This window comes from Aplysia californica, unplaced genomic scaffold (genome assembly GCF_000002075.1).
Source record: "Aplysia californica isolate F4 #8 unplaced genomic scaffold, AplCal3.0 scaffold00075, whole genome shotgun sequence".
Classification (NCBI taxonomy): Eukaryota; Metazoa; Mollusca; class Gastropoda; order Aplysiida; family Aplysiidae; genus Aplysia; species Aplysia californica.
In genome coordinates this window covers 1,304,153-1,317,718 of record NW_004797345.1, presented here as the reverse complement: position 1 = coordinate 1,317,718, position 13,566 = coordinate 1,304,153, and the positions used below count along the sequence as shown (strand labels likewise).

General features: G+C 38.7%; 1 protein-coding gene and 1 non-coding gene across 2 annotated transcripts; one reads left to right on the top strand and one right to left on the bottom strand.

The window, feature by feature from the left end:
• Window positions 1–2,127: 2,127 nt before the first annotated feature.
• On the bottom strand, window positions 2,128–5,464 carry LOC101849360. Its single transcript, XM_005094106.3, has 2 exons — window positions 5,351–5,464; window positions 2,128–2,983 (listed from the first exon to the last, which is right to left on the bottom strand). The coding sequence occupies exons 1-2, from the start codon at window positions 5,361–5,363 to the stop codon at window positions 2,601–2,603; spliced, it is 396 nt and encodes a 131-aa protein (XP_005094163.1). The 5' UTR covers window positions 5,364–5,464; the 3' UTR covers window positions 2,128–2,600.
• A 238-nt stretch (window positions 5,465–5,702) lies between these two features.
• On the top strand, window positions 5,703–5,784 carry TRNAS-GCU. The gene has a single exon. It is a non-coding gene; the product is annotated as a tRNA-Ser (tRNA).
• The last annotated feature ends 7,782 nt before the right edge of the window (window positions 5,785–13,566 follow it).

Genomic DNA, 13,566 nt, shown 5'->3' with positions numbered 1-13,566 from the left:
GCTACTCACTACTGTACCTATGACTTTCCTCATTCAGTCTTTCGATCAGAGGTCTCTGTTCTGCAAGTTATAAGCAATGAAGCCCTCCATATGGCCAATAATCAGGCAGGGGTGACTCTTGTCAGGACATTGTTTTAATAACTGTGGTCTGAAAAACATGTTTTGGACCATTGTATTGCTAATTTTGCTTCCAAACTTAGTTTTCAGAATTTCTGTATCAAATCATTAATAGGACTGCTTTATCAAATGGAAATAAGCATTTCAACAAGATGTGTTGTCACAAGCTACTGGCTCAGAGTTCTGTACCATAAACTGTTGCCTCCAGTCAGGGTGAAAGGTAAATAGTTGAACCTTTTAAGTGTCTCCTTTTTTTTAAGATAGAGAAGAATGGCAATTCCAGTACTTAAGGACTACTTAAATTACTATTTCCCCTTAAAACTGGTCGATCTGGGCTGGGGGAAAAAACAGACACTATGAAACTTGACATCCAAAAATAAAGCAGACAAAATGGCTTCTTGACTCACAAAAATAACCTGCTTGTAGCTTGAGTGGTACTTTCAACTTTCATGCTGCTCAGTTGTGCGAATGACCCAGGCTCAAATGTCTACTGGGCCATTCTTGGACTTCACTTATTTGATTTTTCAAGGCTCTCCATTCACATCTCTCGGCTAGGTTCTATCAAAACCGATGATAAATTAGGGTTCCTCTTTTAAAGAACAGCAGGCTGTGATCTGTGACATGTACAGGTTTGGCTCTTTGCCATACATACAAAAGATGTGAGTTCTATTTCCACATGAAGAACAAGAAATTATATAAAGTTTTTGCCTTTCTTCATGGATGGTGTATCCTGCTCAACCTGCATTGTCTCTTAAGTTACAGGCAGTGTTGTTGCAGCCTGCTTCCTAAATTTTCTCTGAGCCGCGGATTAATTTTGTCCGTGGACATGTTTTAAAAAATCAAGTCACTCTTTCAGTAGTATTTTATGTACATGTGCTTTTTTAAAGTGTGCATCATGAGTAAGTTTTATCATCAAAACAAATTAATTTGTTCAAAGCCAGTCTGATTTGAACGTGCCTGTCATGACCAACCCAGGCTGAGTAAGAAAAATATAGTATGCCATAAGAAACGAAGATGTCATTCTAAACAGATTTCTGTTCAATGATACTCTTCACTCAGACCCTTTAAATACAGATAGAATAATTTATCCAATACTAGACCTACATGGTTCGAAGGTTTGAGCCTCAGCTCGGTCCGACATTGTGTCCTTGGGAAAAGCACTTTACAAGAATTTCCCATTTGGCTCGGTCTGTTCGGAGAGAGACATTAAACTCAGAGGTCCGCCTCTTAAATAACTTAATAGTGTTGATAGGGATGTTAAACCAATACCATTTCATCATTTTCCCCAGACCTATAGGATGCTAGGCGAGTCCTTAAATTGAAGCATACACTGAAAAAGGACGATGACTGCAAAATTTACAGTATGAGTGTATGGATGAAACAGCAGCAATATATTACAGTGATTCAATTCTGCTGTCCTTTTTCATATCTCTGTTGACAGTTTCACACTCTCTTAAGTAAGAGGGGGCTCTCAAGGCCAAAAGTTAAGGTCTTCGCCTCTCAGATTTGAATCCAGATAGCAACAGAAATTTTTGTTCTCTAAAATTGTCTCCTTTCACCTCCTTTCCTGTTCTAGCAACAATTGTTGTCTGCTTTCGTTCCCACTTTCTGCCCCCTTCCCCTCACGCCCTTTGCCCCCTTCTCTGGGATACTATCTCTTTTTACAGCCTTTCTACTGCTACTCCTTGGCTCCTTTCTGCTGTCTTTCAGCCACACCCCTGATCTTCTGGTAGGAAAGATCTACACCTAGTCTTCTCGGACAAGGACGAAAAGTCTAGGAGGTCCCGTGTGCAAGTTGTGAACGTTAAAGATCCCTTGGTGGTCCAAAATGGATAAGAGTAGGCTTCAGCCGCCACCCGGGCAAAATTCAAAATTTCCTACCTACTGAAAATGTTTAATGTGTCCCACACGCTCATATGACCATGCAGTTGCGAGCACAGTAAAACTCTTACTAAAAAATGTAATTTTAAAAAAACTGAAGAAAGAACTGAAGAAATTAGTGAATCTTAACGCAGTACATTATCTCAAAATTTTATTATAAATATTTTTAACATACTCAAATGTATTATGTACAGAAAAATACTAGAAGATGATTTTATATGCTCAATAATGCTTATGTAGCAAGGTAAAACACACTGATAAAATACTCTATAAAAAATAAGTACTGAAGTTTCATGATATTACATTTTGGTTTGCTTGATGTTTTATTGTGAAAATTTGGAGATTCCTTAAACACTAAAAACATGTACATTTAATGCGAATGCTATTGAGTTTGTTAATATCATAACATACTTCTCAGACTTTGGTACTTAAAGAGAAATGAAGGCAACACCATGCTTAACATGAAGGATAGTAAAATACTACCAAGAACAAGGCATCGAAACCTTTTCACATGAACACATGTACATTAAAGCAATCATCCTACCCTTTGTCTGCAAAAGAAAAAAAAATATACAAGAGAAACACTGCAACAAAAGTTTGCTCTAAGCAAAGATATCATTAGACAGCTCCTGGTTATTGCTGTGACGCTCCATAAAAGTGTCGGCAACATCACCTTTTCCGATTTCTCTGAGTGCTTTTTCTAAGCTTTTTACACGCTCTCTCGTTTTATTGTCTTTGGTCATTTCCTTCCATAGAAGCACACATTTTGCCGCAACAGCCATGCGGTCATTCTCAGAGCCTTCAGCAGTGAGGGAAGATTCTGTGACATCACCAATGCACCTGACAATTGTTGTTGTAGGAATGTTCAAATACATCGCCAATTCAACACCCTTCAGATCTTGTCTGCCCACACCGTTTGCTAGGAGAAGCAGGCTGGAGTCTGTCAAAACTTCAGGCTCCTTTTTGGTGGGTGGTCGAGGTGTGGCTACAAATAAAAGAAAGTATTTATAAATAGTTAAATTCTCTCTAAAATATGATATAGATCAAGAAAAGGACATAATGAGCGAAAGGTTTTTGAATGGCTGACTATAATTCCCTATCTATGCATGTTGCTAAGCACCGAAAACAGATGAAAAACTTCATCAGCACCAAGCATGGTTAACACTATAAAATCAAGAACAACACTAATCTTCCCATCACATAAGTATGGTTGTTATACTCTTACAGTATCAGGAACACTTAAAGAACAGTGTCAGTGGTAATGGTATTGCTACTGAATAATGAATTCTGCTCACCTTCACAAAGCAGAAAGAGTAACAGCCTTCTTGGATTCATAATAACCTCTAAAAACTGTATTCTAAAATTTTCTTTTCTCTAAAATCATCTCATTTCACCTCCTTTCCAGCTCTCTAACTTTGTTTTGTTATCTGCTTTCGTCTCCACTTTCTGCCCCCCCCCCCCAACTTTGCCCCCTCCTCTGGGCTCCTGACTCTTTCTGCAGCATTTCTACAGTTACTCCTTGGGCTTTTTTTTACTGCTGTCTTTCATCCACACTCCTGATCTTAGGGTGGGTAAGATCTATCACCTAGCCTTCTCAGATATGGGCTAAAAAATCTTGGAGGTCCCATGTGCAAGTTGCCCCCATTAAAAATTCTTTAATGGTTCAAAAATTGATTAGAGCAGTCTTTGACCACCACCTAGCAAAATTCAAAATTAATTCCTACCAAACTGATAAGGCTAATGTATCCAGTGCGCATGATCTAATGCAGTCGCGATTGCTGTAAAGCACTCACCGCCCCCTCCCCCCAAGGCATTTTTATAAATATATGTCTTTCCTGCCATTCCTGTCTTTTTGTAATTTTTCTCCTCTTTGCAAAAGCCAATTTTCGTACAATCTGTACAAATGGAAATGTTTGTACCAAAGCTTCACTTTAGCAATAAACCTGCCAATTTAAAGTGGTAATGGTAAGGGAGCTAGGAAATAGTTTCTCGGAATTCTAATGTTGGCAAGGTGACCACAACAATTAAGTGATGATAAATGTATACAGGTGTTGAGCCAAAACAGAGAGTAGGTACATGTATGAAAAATGTATGTAAAGGATTCTGATTACAGTGAAAGAGAAAGCGAAGAAAACATGCATGATTCAAAACTAAGAATTGCACCCAATTTGTTCTCTCTATATAGTCTGTGCTATTTTAAAAACATCATTTTCAAATATTCCTCAAACCAAAATATTAAAAACAAGAAAACTTTTCCTACGGTGATACTGTGATTTGAAATCATAGCAAAAATCATGGCCAGTCTCTGTCTTAATTGCTCTGTCTTTGAACTTTTAAGGCACATGTACAACATCAGAACAATCAATTATAATATGGAGTGCTCTGATCGAAAATTACAATTAATGAAAGTAACATAATATGTTCTATTAAAATTAGGCCCATGATAACTCCAACCTATAATACGAGACAAGTTTGAGTTATCCCTGTTTTTGACCCCTGTACATTTTAGTCTTGATGATTTAGGCATGGTGATCATGAAAAAATGATCTTTCTTTATTAAGCAAATCACAGACATGTGAACAAGGCGAACTAGATCTACTTGTTAGTATCTAGAGGGGTTTTTCTGCTCTGAGAAAATCATTTTCTCAATTCTTACTCAGTTCAAAAAATGGATTCAAAACTCATATGAAAAGGGTTTTTCAAATGGTTGTAGGCTAATTATTATAATTTGAATGGGAGAACTTGTAAAAAAAATATATAATATATAGGCCACATACATCATGTAGGTCCACTCATTCTAAGATCAATTTAGATGATAGATGCATGAACAATATAGATCTAGATCAAGACTAGATCTAGATCACAATTGTAATGTAAAGTAATTAATTAATACTGTTTTGGAAGGCTGGTAATTGGCGCCACTAGATGTCATATATTCACTTCTTTACTAAGTCTAATCCTCTTAGATTTGTTATTTATAAAGCCCACACAGGACAGCACAGAAACAACTCAGTTGAGCTACCCTGGTCTGACTCTGAACCCAGAACTAAATCTAATTGTAATGTAAAGTAAAGTAATTAATACTGTTTTGGAAGGCTGGTTGGTGCCACTAGATGTCATATATTCACTTCTTTACTCAGTCAAATCCTCTTAAATTTTGTTGTTTATTCATGCCATCATACAATGTCGTTCTCAAAGCCCACACAGGACAGCACAGTTACAACTCAGTCTGACTCTGAACCCAGAATTAAAAGTAAAAGCAAGATCGTCATCAACTTTCAACGTCTAATGAGATTTCTTTCCTAGGATTACTTTTAATTGACTTATCAAAAGAGTAGAAATAAGCCCTTACTTTCGTCTGCCATCGTTCAAAATATTGTATATTTGACTCGAGCTCGGCCGAGGGCTTCACAAACAAGTTGAGAGACTTCACTTCCGAGTTCGAGGATGCAAATGCGTCCCTGACAACGACTCAAACGGAAGTCAACTTTTCAAAAACATGTCTATGACACGAAAAGAAAAACCGTAAGATGAAAATGACAAAAGTGAGAGCTCTGAATAGAAAATAAAATCAGATCATATATATAATGAAATGCTGACATTATTATAGCAACAAAATGATCTGAAACAACGAACATTTGATCAAAAGAAGTACAATTACAGTATACTTACATTATATATTATCAGTTCGCGTTGTCATGCAAGACGAGGTGGCCGAGTGGTTAAGGCGATGGACTGCTAATCCATTGGGGTCTCCCCGCGTGGGTTCGAATCCCATCCTCGTCGATATTTTTTTCCCATCAGTTTAATTCTTTTTATTACATTTTTCAAATCCTAGACACAATAGATGATTCTTCACAACCTCCACCCCAATATAGGTCTTATAGTAGTGCGGTCAAAAATTCGTGTTGCAACTTTTTCGTAAATATCTATTTAACGGGTGGATGATATTGTCACTCATTGTTTTGTACTTTGGACAGCAGTTTGTATCATTTTGTCTTAATTATTTGACTGCACTGTGATAGGCACAATTACACGACCGTATTTCGTTTATTTTATACCACAGAATTCTACACTTAAGTGTAGAATTCTGTGTTTTGTACAAAATTTGTCATTTTCAGCTGGCAATAATAATATCGTCAAGACTTGGAAATGCTGCGATATATAGCCTATGATTAAAAACAAAATAATCTTTTAAAATTATAATAATTAAGAGACAGATGTTACATGTTACAATCTTAAATTACTTCTTGTAAGCATTTGAAAAGACTGTCCCGGTCAATATCAGTCATAAGACGCATTGTTCTATTATCAGCTAGATCTAGGCTCGAAAGGCAAAATTGACTTTCCATGGAATTTTTTTTTTTTTTTTTTTTTGGGGGGGGGGGGGGGGTATATTGAAAGTCTGATGTCTTCTGCTTCATATATGAGATGAAAATAAACAGCTTTAATCAACTATAAATATTTTATTTTGATTTATTTTGGAGGCATGTGTGGTTTGTTGTGATCCTGGGTGACGAGATAAAGGAATTTGGACTCTGCAAGTGTGAAGCTGTGAGATTATTTTGAGAACCATTACCGGCCACCTTCGCTTCAACAAAGTATACTCCACATTGGAGTATCTTTGCTTCAATGTTCTTCATTCGCAACTTTTTTAAAGATTTTGACCCCTTTTCGAGCATGAATGGTATGAAATATAGACAACTCTGATTGGTAAAACGGAGTAAAAACTGTAACTTCTAGCTGACTTCAAGCTCGTTTACCTAAACAGCTGACTGTGGGTGTGCCCTGTTAGCTGTTATCCTCTCTTGATCTTTCAGTTTTACACTTGGGTTGACTTTAAAAATTCGTTGTTTTTATTGTGTTTTAGTGCTTTTAAAAGATTAATTAACCTTCCTCTCGATCTCTCAGAGCGGACTCCTTACCAAGAGGTCAGCGAGGCGGTCTATGTGCATGGCATGTGTTGGTGTGTTTGTATGTGTGTGTCTGTGCGTGTGTGTGTGTGTGTGTGTGTGTGTGTGTGTGTGTGTGTGTTTGTGTGTGTGTGTGTGTGCTCTCGTATGTTTATGATGCTATTGCAAACGTATAATTAGGTAGCGCAAACACGGCACGTCCACTCGCGGCCTTTCGGGCGTGTGGTTTCGGTAAAATGGGGGTAATTCAGATCTGTTTCTTTGCTCTTTTGCTATAAACACCAAAAGCTGAACACTTTGAAAAAGTTCAGCCTTCGTTACAATGGTGTAAGTTTGTACATTATAATCCGAGTATGAGTTGGAGAATCGCCGCGGAAAGGAAAGCCCCTCGCGGTAGGAATACGAGGCGGGCCGGTTCAAAATTGACACCCATGCATTCGAATGCTTTGCACAAAGATTGATGATTAAATACCGTCTTTTCATTGGCGGGGAACTATACATCTTTAATAAGCGTGGTTTCCCGTATGGTTATTAATTTTTGGCCTTGGCGTTTGGATAGAAACCTTGAAAAAAGCGTCTAAGTTTTTAAAGAACATTTTTAACACGAAAAGTTGAAAATACCGCTAAAAAAGGGTACCAATAGAAGAAACAGTTCTTTTGCCATTAGAATAAAGTCATCGACTTGGAATTATTTGGCATGATGAATCCTTCACCTTCTGCGAAACTACCGGGAGCACTCAGTACACTACAGTATAGAGTCGACTCGCTCGCCGCGATGGCTGGTACGGCACCGGCCGAGACAAGCTCGGTACATGTTTATTATAATTGAAATAAGACAGATCATCGTGTTTGAGGCAATACAAATTTAATACTGATTTGTGATGATCTCACAGTCTGAAAAAATTAAGCTTCATTTCTTTGTTAATGTAGATATGTTTGGTACACTTGGTACTCTTTTATTATCTGTAAAACATGGGGTTGCAGCCAGTTAGTGACTTCAGCAATATTTGATTATTATGTTAAATTGAAACAGCTGCCATTCTCTTAAACATTGACTGAGAGGTAAAAGTATGGTACCAAAATTCTCAGGAGACACAGGCCGTTCCATATGAAACAAATGAGTTTGACATTCAGCTACTTTGAACATTTAGTATCTGATACCTAGTATAATGCTAATATTTTGTTGCTTTTGATGTGAAGTCCATTCTCGTGAAAATGTTGTTTGCCCATAATTAATTTTTTTCTCTACGAATGAATAGTTTTCTACGTCTGTATGTTACCTTGCAGTTGCATTGCCAAATTAACTGCTAAATTTCAAGTCTCTATCTCAATTCTAAGACCCCCATTGCTAAGGAAACACGTTGCTCAACTTCGAAGGCCATTTTCTGTCTCCTTTTCGTGTTTCCTCACCTCAAACAATTAAAAGTTCTGTATTTTCGTCAAATATGGTCATTTACTTGATAGTTTTTAAAAAAAAAGGTCAACTCAGTTTTGAAATTTCCTTCATATGACTGATATTGACCGGCAGGGGCACTGTTTGGACGGGGCAGGCTAGACTACACTTATTTTAGGTTATCAGTGGAGGCAATTTCCTCACCAATTCAACCTCGTATCATCGTTCGCCAATCTTTTCTGTTTGGATTATGCTCTAAAAAAAAAAAAAGAAGCCTGTATACAATGGTGCAAGTTCTCATTAAGAATATAGTGTTGTTGTTTTTTGGCAAACCTCTATATTCTCTCCGTGTTTGTTTATAGTTTTTTAATCAAGAGGGTTGTTTTGCTATTATTTTTTGCAAGTTTTTAAAAAAAAAATACAATGTTCCTCCTCAACGAAAGCTGTTCGCGCACACCTCGGGAGGGAGCAGGTTATTCTTAGAATAGCCTGCTGGAACGAAAGATTCTTCACTAGGCCCACAGAATTCTACGCTTAGAATTCTGTGACTAGGCCTAAACTAGCCTACCTCTGGAACAGCAAAGATGAACAGGCCACGTTCTTATAGTATATTTATACCAAAGATACTATCTTTGCTTTTATTTTTATACTAACCGAGTAACCGTCTCTGACCGTCAGGAACAGGCCTATAGTATCGTCAAAGATAGTATATAACAAGATGGTCCACTCAGCCAAAAAAGTGTCCGCCGGAAGTCCGCTCTTTGCTTCAGATGGCGCTGCAGTCTGTTTTGAAGCTCTCTTTCGTTTTTCCAGTAGAAGAATAGGAATAGCACCTCCTTGCGTGCGCAGATCGACTGTTGTTCATCAGCAGTTCGGGTTCGTTCAGTGCGGAGTTTTTGGTTTTTAAAAATATTTTTGGCCTAATGACCTCTCGCCTTTCATTCTAAAGTCAAATTAAACGAAGAAAACAATCACCCCTTCCTCTGGAACAGATTTTTTGTCAGCGTAACCATTAAAAAAAAGCGTTCTTCGAAATGTATTAAAAAACTTGCTCGTTTCACTTTGATTTTTTAAACTCAAGTTGGGTAACTCTATTCGCAAAGGGTGCGCATTTGCGAAGAGAGCGCCATCGAATTTTGAGGACACTTTTTTAATTGGCTCAAAGAGAGGAGTGGCCCCTCTTGTTATGTAGACTCTTTGGTATCGTTCCCGCCCCATAGCCATAGTATCGAACCTTTGAAGCAATTTGTAATCGTAAAATAATTTTTCAACTCTCTTGGAGCAGTTGTCAACCTCATTCGTAAAAGAGTTGATAGAATCTTGAGAGGTTCGACAACTCACTCTAGTGAGTGTGTTGTGTTTCGGTTGTGAGTTTGGTAAGTTTGTTCAGTCAATTTGTAACTGAGAAAAGAATCCACGGGCAACGCGTTTCTTTCAAAAAGTGGTGTATGCAATTTGATAGTTCAGAAGTTAATTTAATCTGTCAATGATTCATCAACCCAATGGCCAGTGGGCCAATGTCCAGGAGTCCAGGAGGCAGGCACAGCAGAGTCAGAGCTGATCTGAAAATATTTATGTCATTCTAGGCTAGGTCGTCACTCTGTTTATCAGTCAAGGCCATGTTTATATATAGATCTAGATCTAGATCTATATATGCGTATCTAGATCTAGATCTAGGTTTATGTCTCTTATTAATTCCTTGATGACATGAATGAATGGGGTTAGTTGAGTGGGCATGGTCATGATGGATAGTATATAAATGTAGGCCTACTTTTTAAATTTTAAGTCTTGAAAGTAGAGGTAGCAGACGAGCACTGTGTGTGTAGTTGGATTAGAGTAACCTAGATCTCTAGATCTACATCTACATCTAGATCTAGATATCTAGATAGATAATTATTATAGTTCAAAATTAGAGTTAGGTATATTTAGAAGCTAGAATCTCTATATTATTATGAAAGTGGCTATTCTCACCCGCCCGGAAGTTCTCGCAAGATCTACTCCTCCCTTCTTCTCTCTCTCTCTGTCTCTTTCTGAATACTGTCTATCGGTGTGGACGATCAAATTGACCAAAACAAAGTTAAAAAATGATGTTAAAACACAAAAGTAAATTAATTTGGTTGTCTACAAAGATGCTACGGCTATTTAACTTTTCGAATCGAGCCGAACTACGCGGGTCGCCATTTTGTTTTGTTCTCTCTCTTTCTCTCTCTCACTCTCTCTCTCTCCACTGCCCACAGACAAAATTGTACGCTTTTAGTAGGCTACAAGTACAGTTGTAATGGAACGTTTGTTCACAGCACAGAATTCTACAATTTTTCTCTTATCACAGTGTAGAATTCTGTGGTTTAGGGTGAACGCAAAATTTGTTGACACGCGCACCGGGTGAGAATAGCCACAAGACCTGCCTGCACTATTCTCACCCCGGGTGAGAATAGAGGTGGCCTATTATTATACAGTGGAGTCCACTTATAACGAGTCCTGCAATAATGAGAAGTCTGTTATATCTCTAGATATCTAGATCTAGATCTAGATCTATCTAGAGATAAGATCTAGAATCTAGACGTTATTCTAAAACCCTGGGTTTTTTCCCTTCTTTATCTTTGTAAATAAAATACTGCTATAGCGCAATCAGACGAACACGTGAGTCGGTTATAGCGGATTGCTGCTGCTGTGCACAGCACGTAGGCCAATTAAATACATTATATTATATATTTGTAAAACCTCGCCAGTTGAGAAACTTGTTTGTGATCAAGCGAAACAAAGAATGGGAGAGCCCATGTGTGCCAACGATGAAGGCCGGAGCGAATGAGTGGGGAGGGTATGGCACCCGCAGACAAGCAATTGTGAAGCAGAACGCATCACGTGATAGGCCAGCCTAGTCTAGACACAGTGTAAAATTCTGCGAGTCTAGATTATCTAGGCCTCTCATGCCTCTCACTTCTCCGATGCGGGGATGGAGAGGTCACAATGCTGTGATGGATCTTGGAGCGAATGTGTGACACGGGCAAGCAGACGTGGGAACGCACCACAGGGTGTGGTGGGGTGGGGGAAAACAGCTGGCGAGTTAGCCTAGAGAACTTTCATTCTGATACCCAACTCCGAGCTGTCAACATCGCTAACGCTAGAGAAAGAAACCTGATTCTATTTTTGATCAAGTAAGACCTAGAGGTCATGTTGAACAAAACCATCATCAAAGGAGATATATATATAAAACGAAAAGAAACAGAACACCAAACTCATAGATTAGGCAAACTTCATATTTCCTTTGGAAGATTTAAATTTATTACTGGATGCCTTTCAACGAGAATCCTGCTATAACGGACATTTCGTATCAGTCCCATTCTTCTCGTTATATCAGGATTTCACTGTACTCCTTGATACACCAGACACCAACCTTACTTTTACTGTGGTCTTTATCTAGATCTAATAGGCTTTAAAATAGGGGCGCTTTTTCGGTAGTTCCCACCCCGCAATTGTTATTCGCTGGTTTTGGCCCCAAGAGCACGGGGGTTTCAGGGGGGCCCCCATGCCCAAATAAAAAATGGTGGGGGGTTATGCCCCCCTGAAGTTTACAGTAATTTAGTGTTTTGCAGTTGTAAGGTTTGATATCTTAGCTCGCCGCACATCAAACGTATAGATCTAGTTCTAGATGTAGATCTAGGCTCCAATAAGGGGGGTGGGAACTACCGAAAAAGCACCAAAATAGGCCTACTGAACTCTTTTAACTATGCGGTTGCGATCACTTGACGCAATAATGATTATAGCAATGCCCACCGAGCGCGATTTGTTCTGCCCATTTTTGGCCCCCGCAGCGGGGGTGTTTCGTGGGACGCACTAACGCAAAGGTTGTTGTCTTCAACTCGCTCTCACGCCGCTTCTCGTGAATGATATGAATGAAACTTGGCAGCCAATCAGAAAAGAGGTCAATCTCGTAGTATGCAGTTTGACAACATTGTACCCATCCAAGAAGTAGTCAAAAACGTTTGCGAAAGTGGTTGATGTGGTGCGCTTTGAAGATTTTTCGGAGCTGTGATTTGTCAAACTGACTGATACGTTGTACACCATTTTTCTTTATTCCCTTAAAATTTCATGCTTCTGTGTTTAGCGGTTTTCGCGTAATCTTTAAAAATGTGTGAGTAACCAAGGGAAAAAGCGGCATTGCCATTTGCGCATGCTGGATGAACGACCGGCGGCTGGGAAATTTCCACTGAGTGACGTCATCAGCCATCGGTCGCCTCGGGCGCTACAAACGAGGCCCCACTTATGTGAACCGGAAAGGAGGGGGGGGGGGGGGGGGAAGGATACTTGAAAACTAAACGGAGGCCTTGATAACTTGCGTTTTTGTTGCATTTTAGTCACAATACAATAGATGTAGTCATTTTTATTTGCTTGATTGCATGACAGAAGAATAGAAACAGAAAAGCAAACATCTTGAGAAGTGGTGTATATGGCATTGTGTTTGCGTTATGAAAGCCTATTCCCCCCTTTTGGGAAAGCACACACTTGGACTCGTCCTGTGTGCTCTGTTTGGAAAAGTGAGGCATTAAGATTGTTATTAAAGGGTATGGTACTTATTTAGTCCAGTCTGGGAAGATAGTCTCGTTTATACATTCATTGTTACCGTTCACGCGTGCGTACGTGAGTGCGCGCGTGCATGTGTGAGTGTGTGCGTGAGAGAGAGAGAGAGAGAGAGAAAGGGAGGGGGTGTAAATATGTTACATTTATTGTATGAGTTGTAGCCTACACATGCGAAATATTCCCATGACTTGTAAACTATATTATCTGAACGCATCTTAATCTACCACACAATAGGACACTGTCTCACAATGGATATACACAGAGACGATCTTATTTTCTATTACAAAGTATGCATGTTTTACTAGTAGAGAACTGGATTTATTAGACTAATAAATCCAGCTCTCTACTTACAATTTTGTGACAAATTGATCCAGAGCATTGCTTGGCAAGGAGGAACCTTTTATGTTGCAAGTTTTATTCAAATATCATGACTTTGGGAGAACATATGACTGATAGTCTTTGTAATTCGGTAAAGAACGCCACTTTTTTACCTGTTAATGTCTTTGCAACTCAAAAAGTGTGACAGATATTAAAAATCTGACAGCATGACTAGATTCTGAATTTAAAAATGTACTAGACTGCCATGTTTCATTTACATGTTCCAAGAAATAGGCGAGCTATGACAAATATTGTCTCAAAGCGCACCGAAAACCGCCACATTTTTACCTATAAACGTCTTCATAA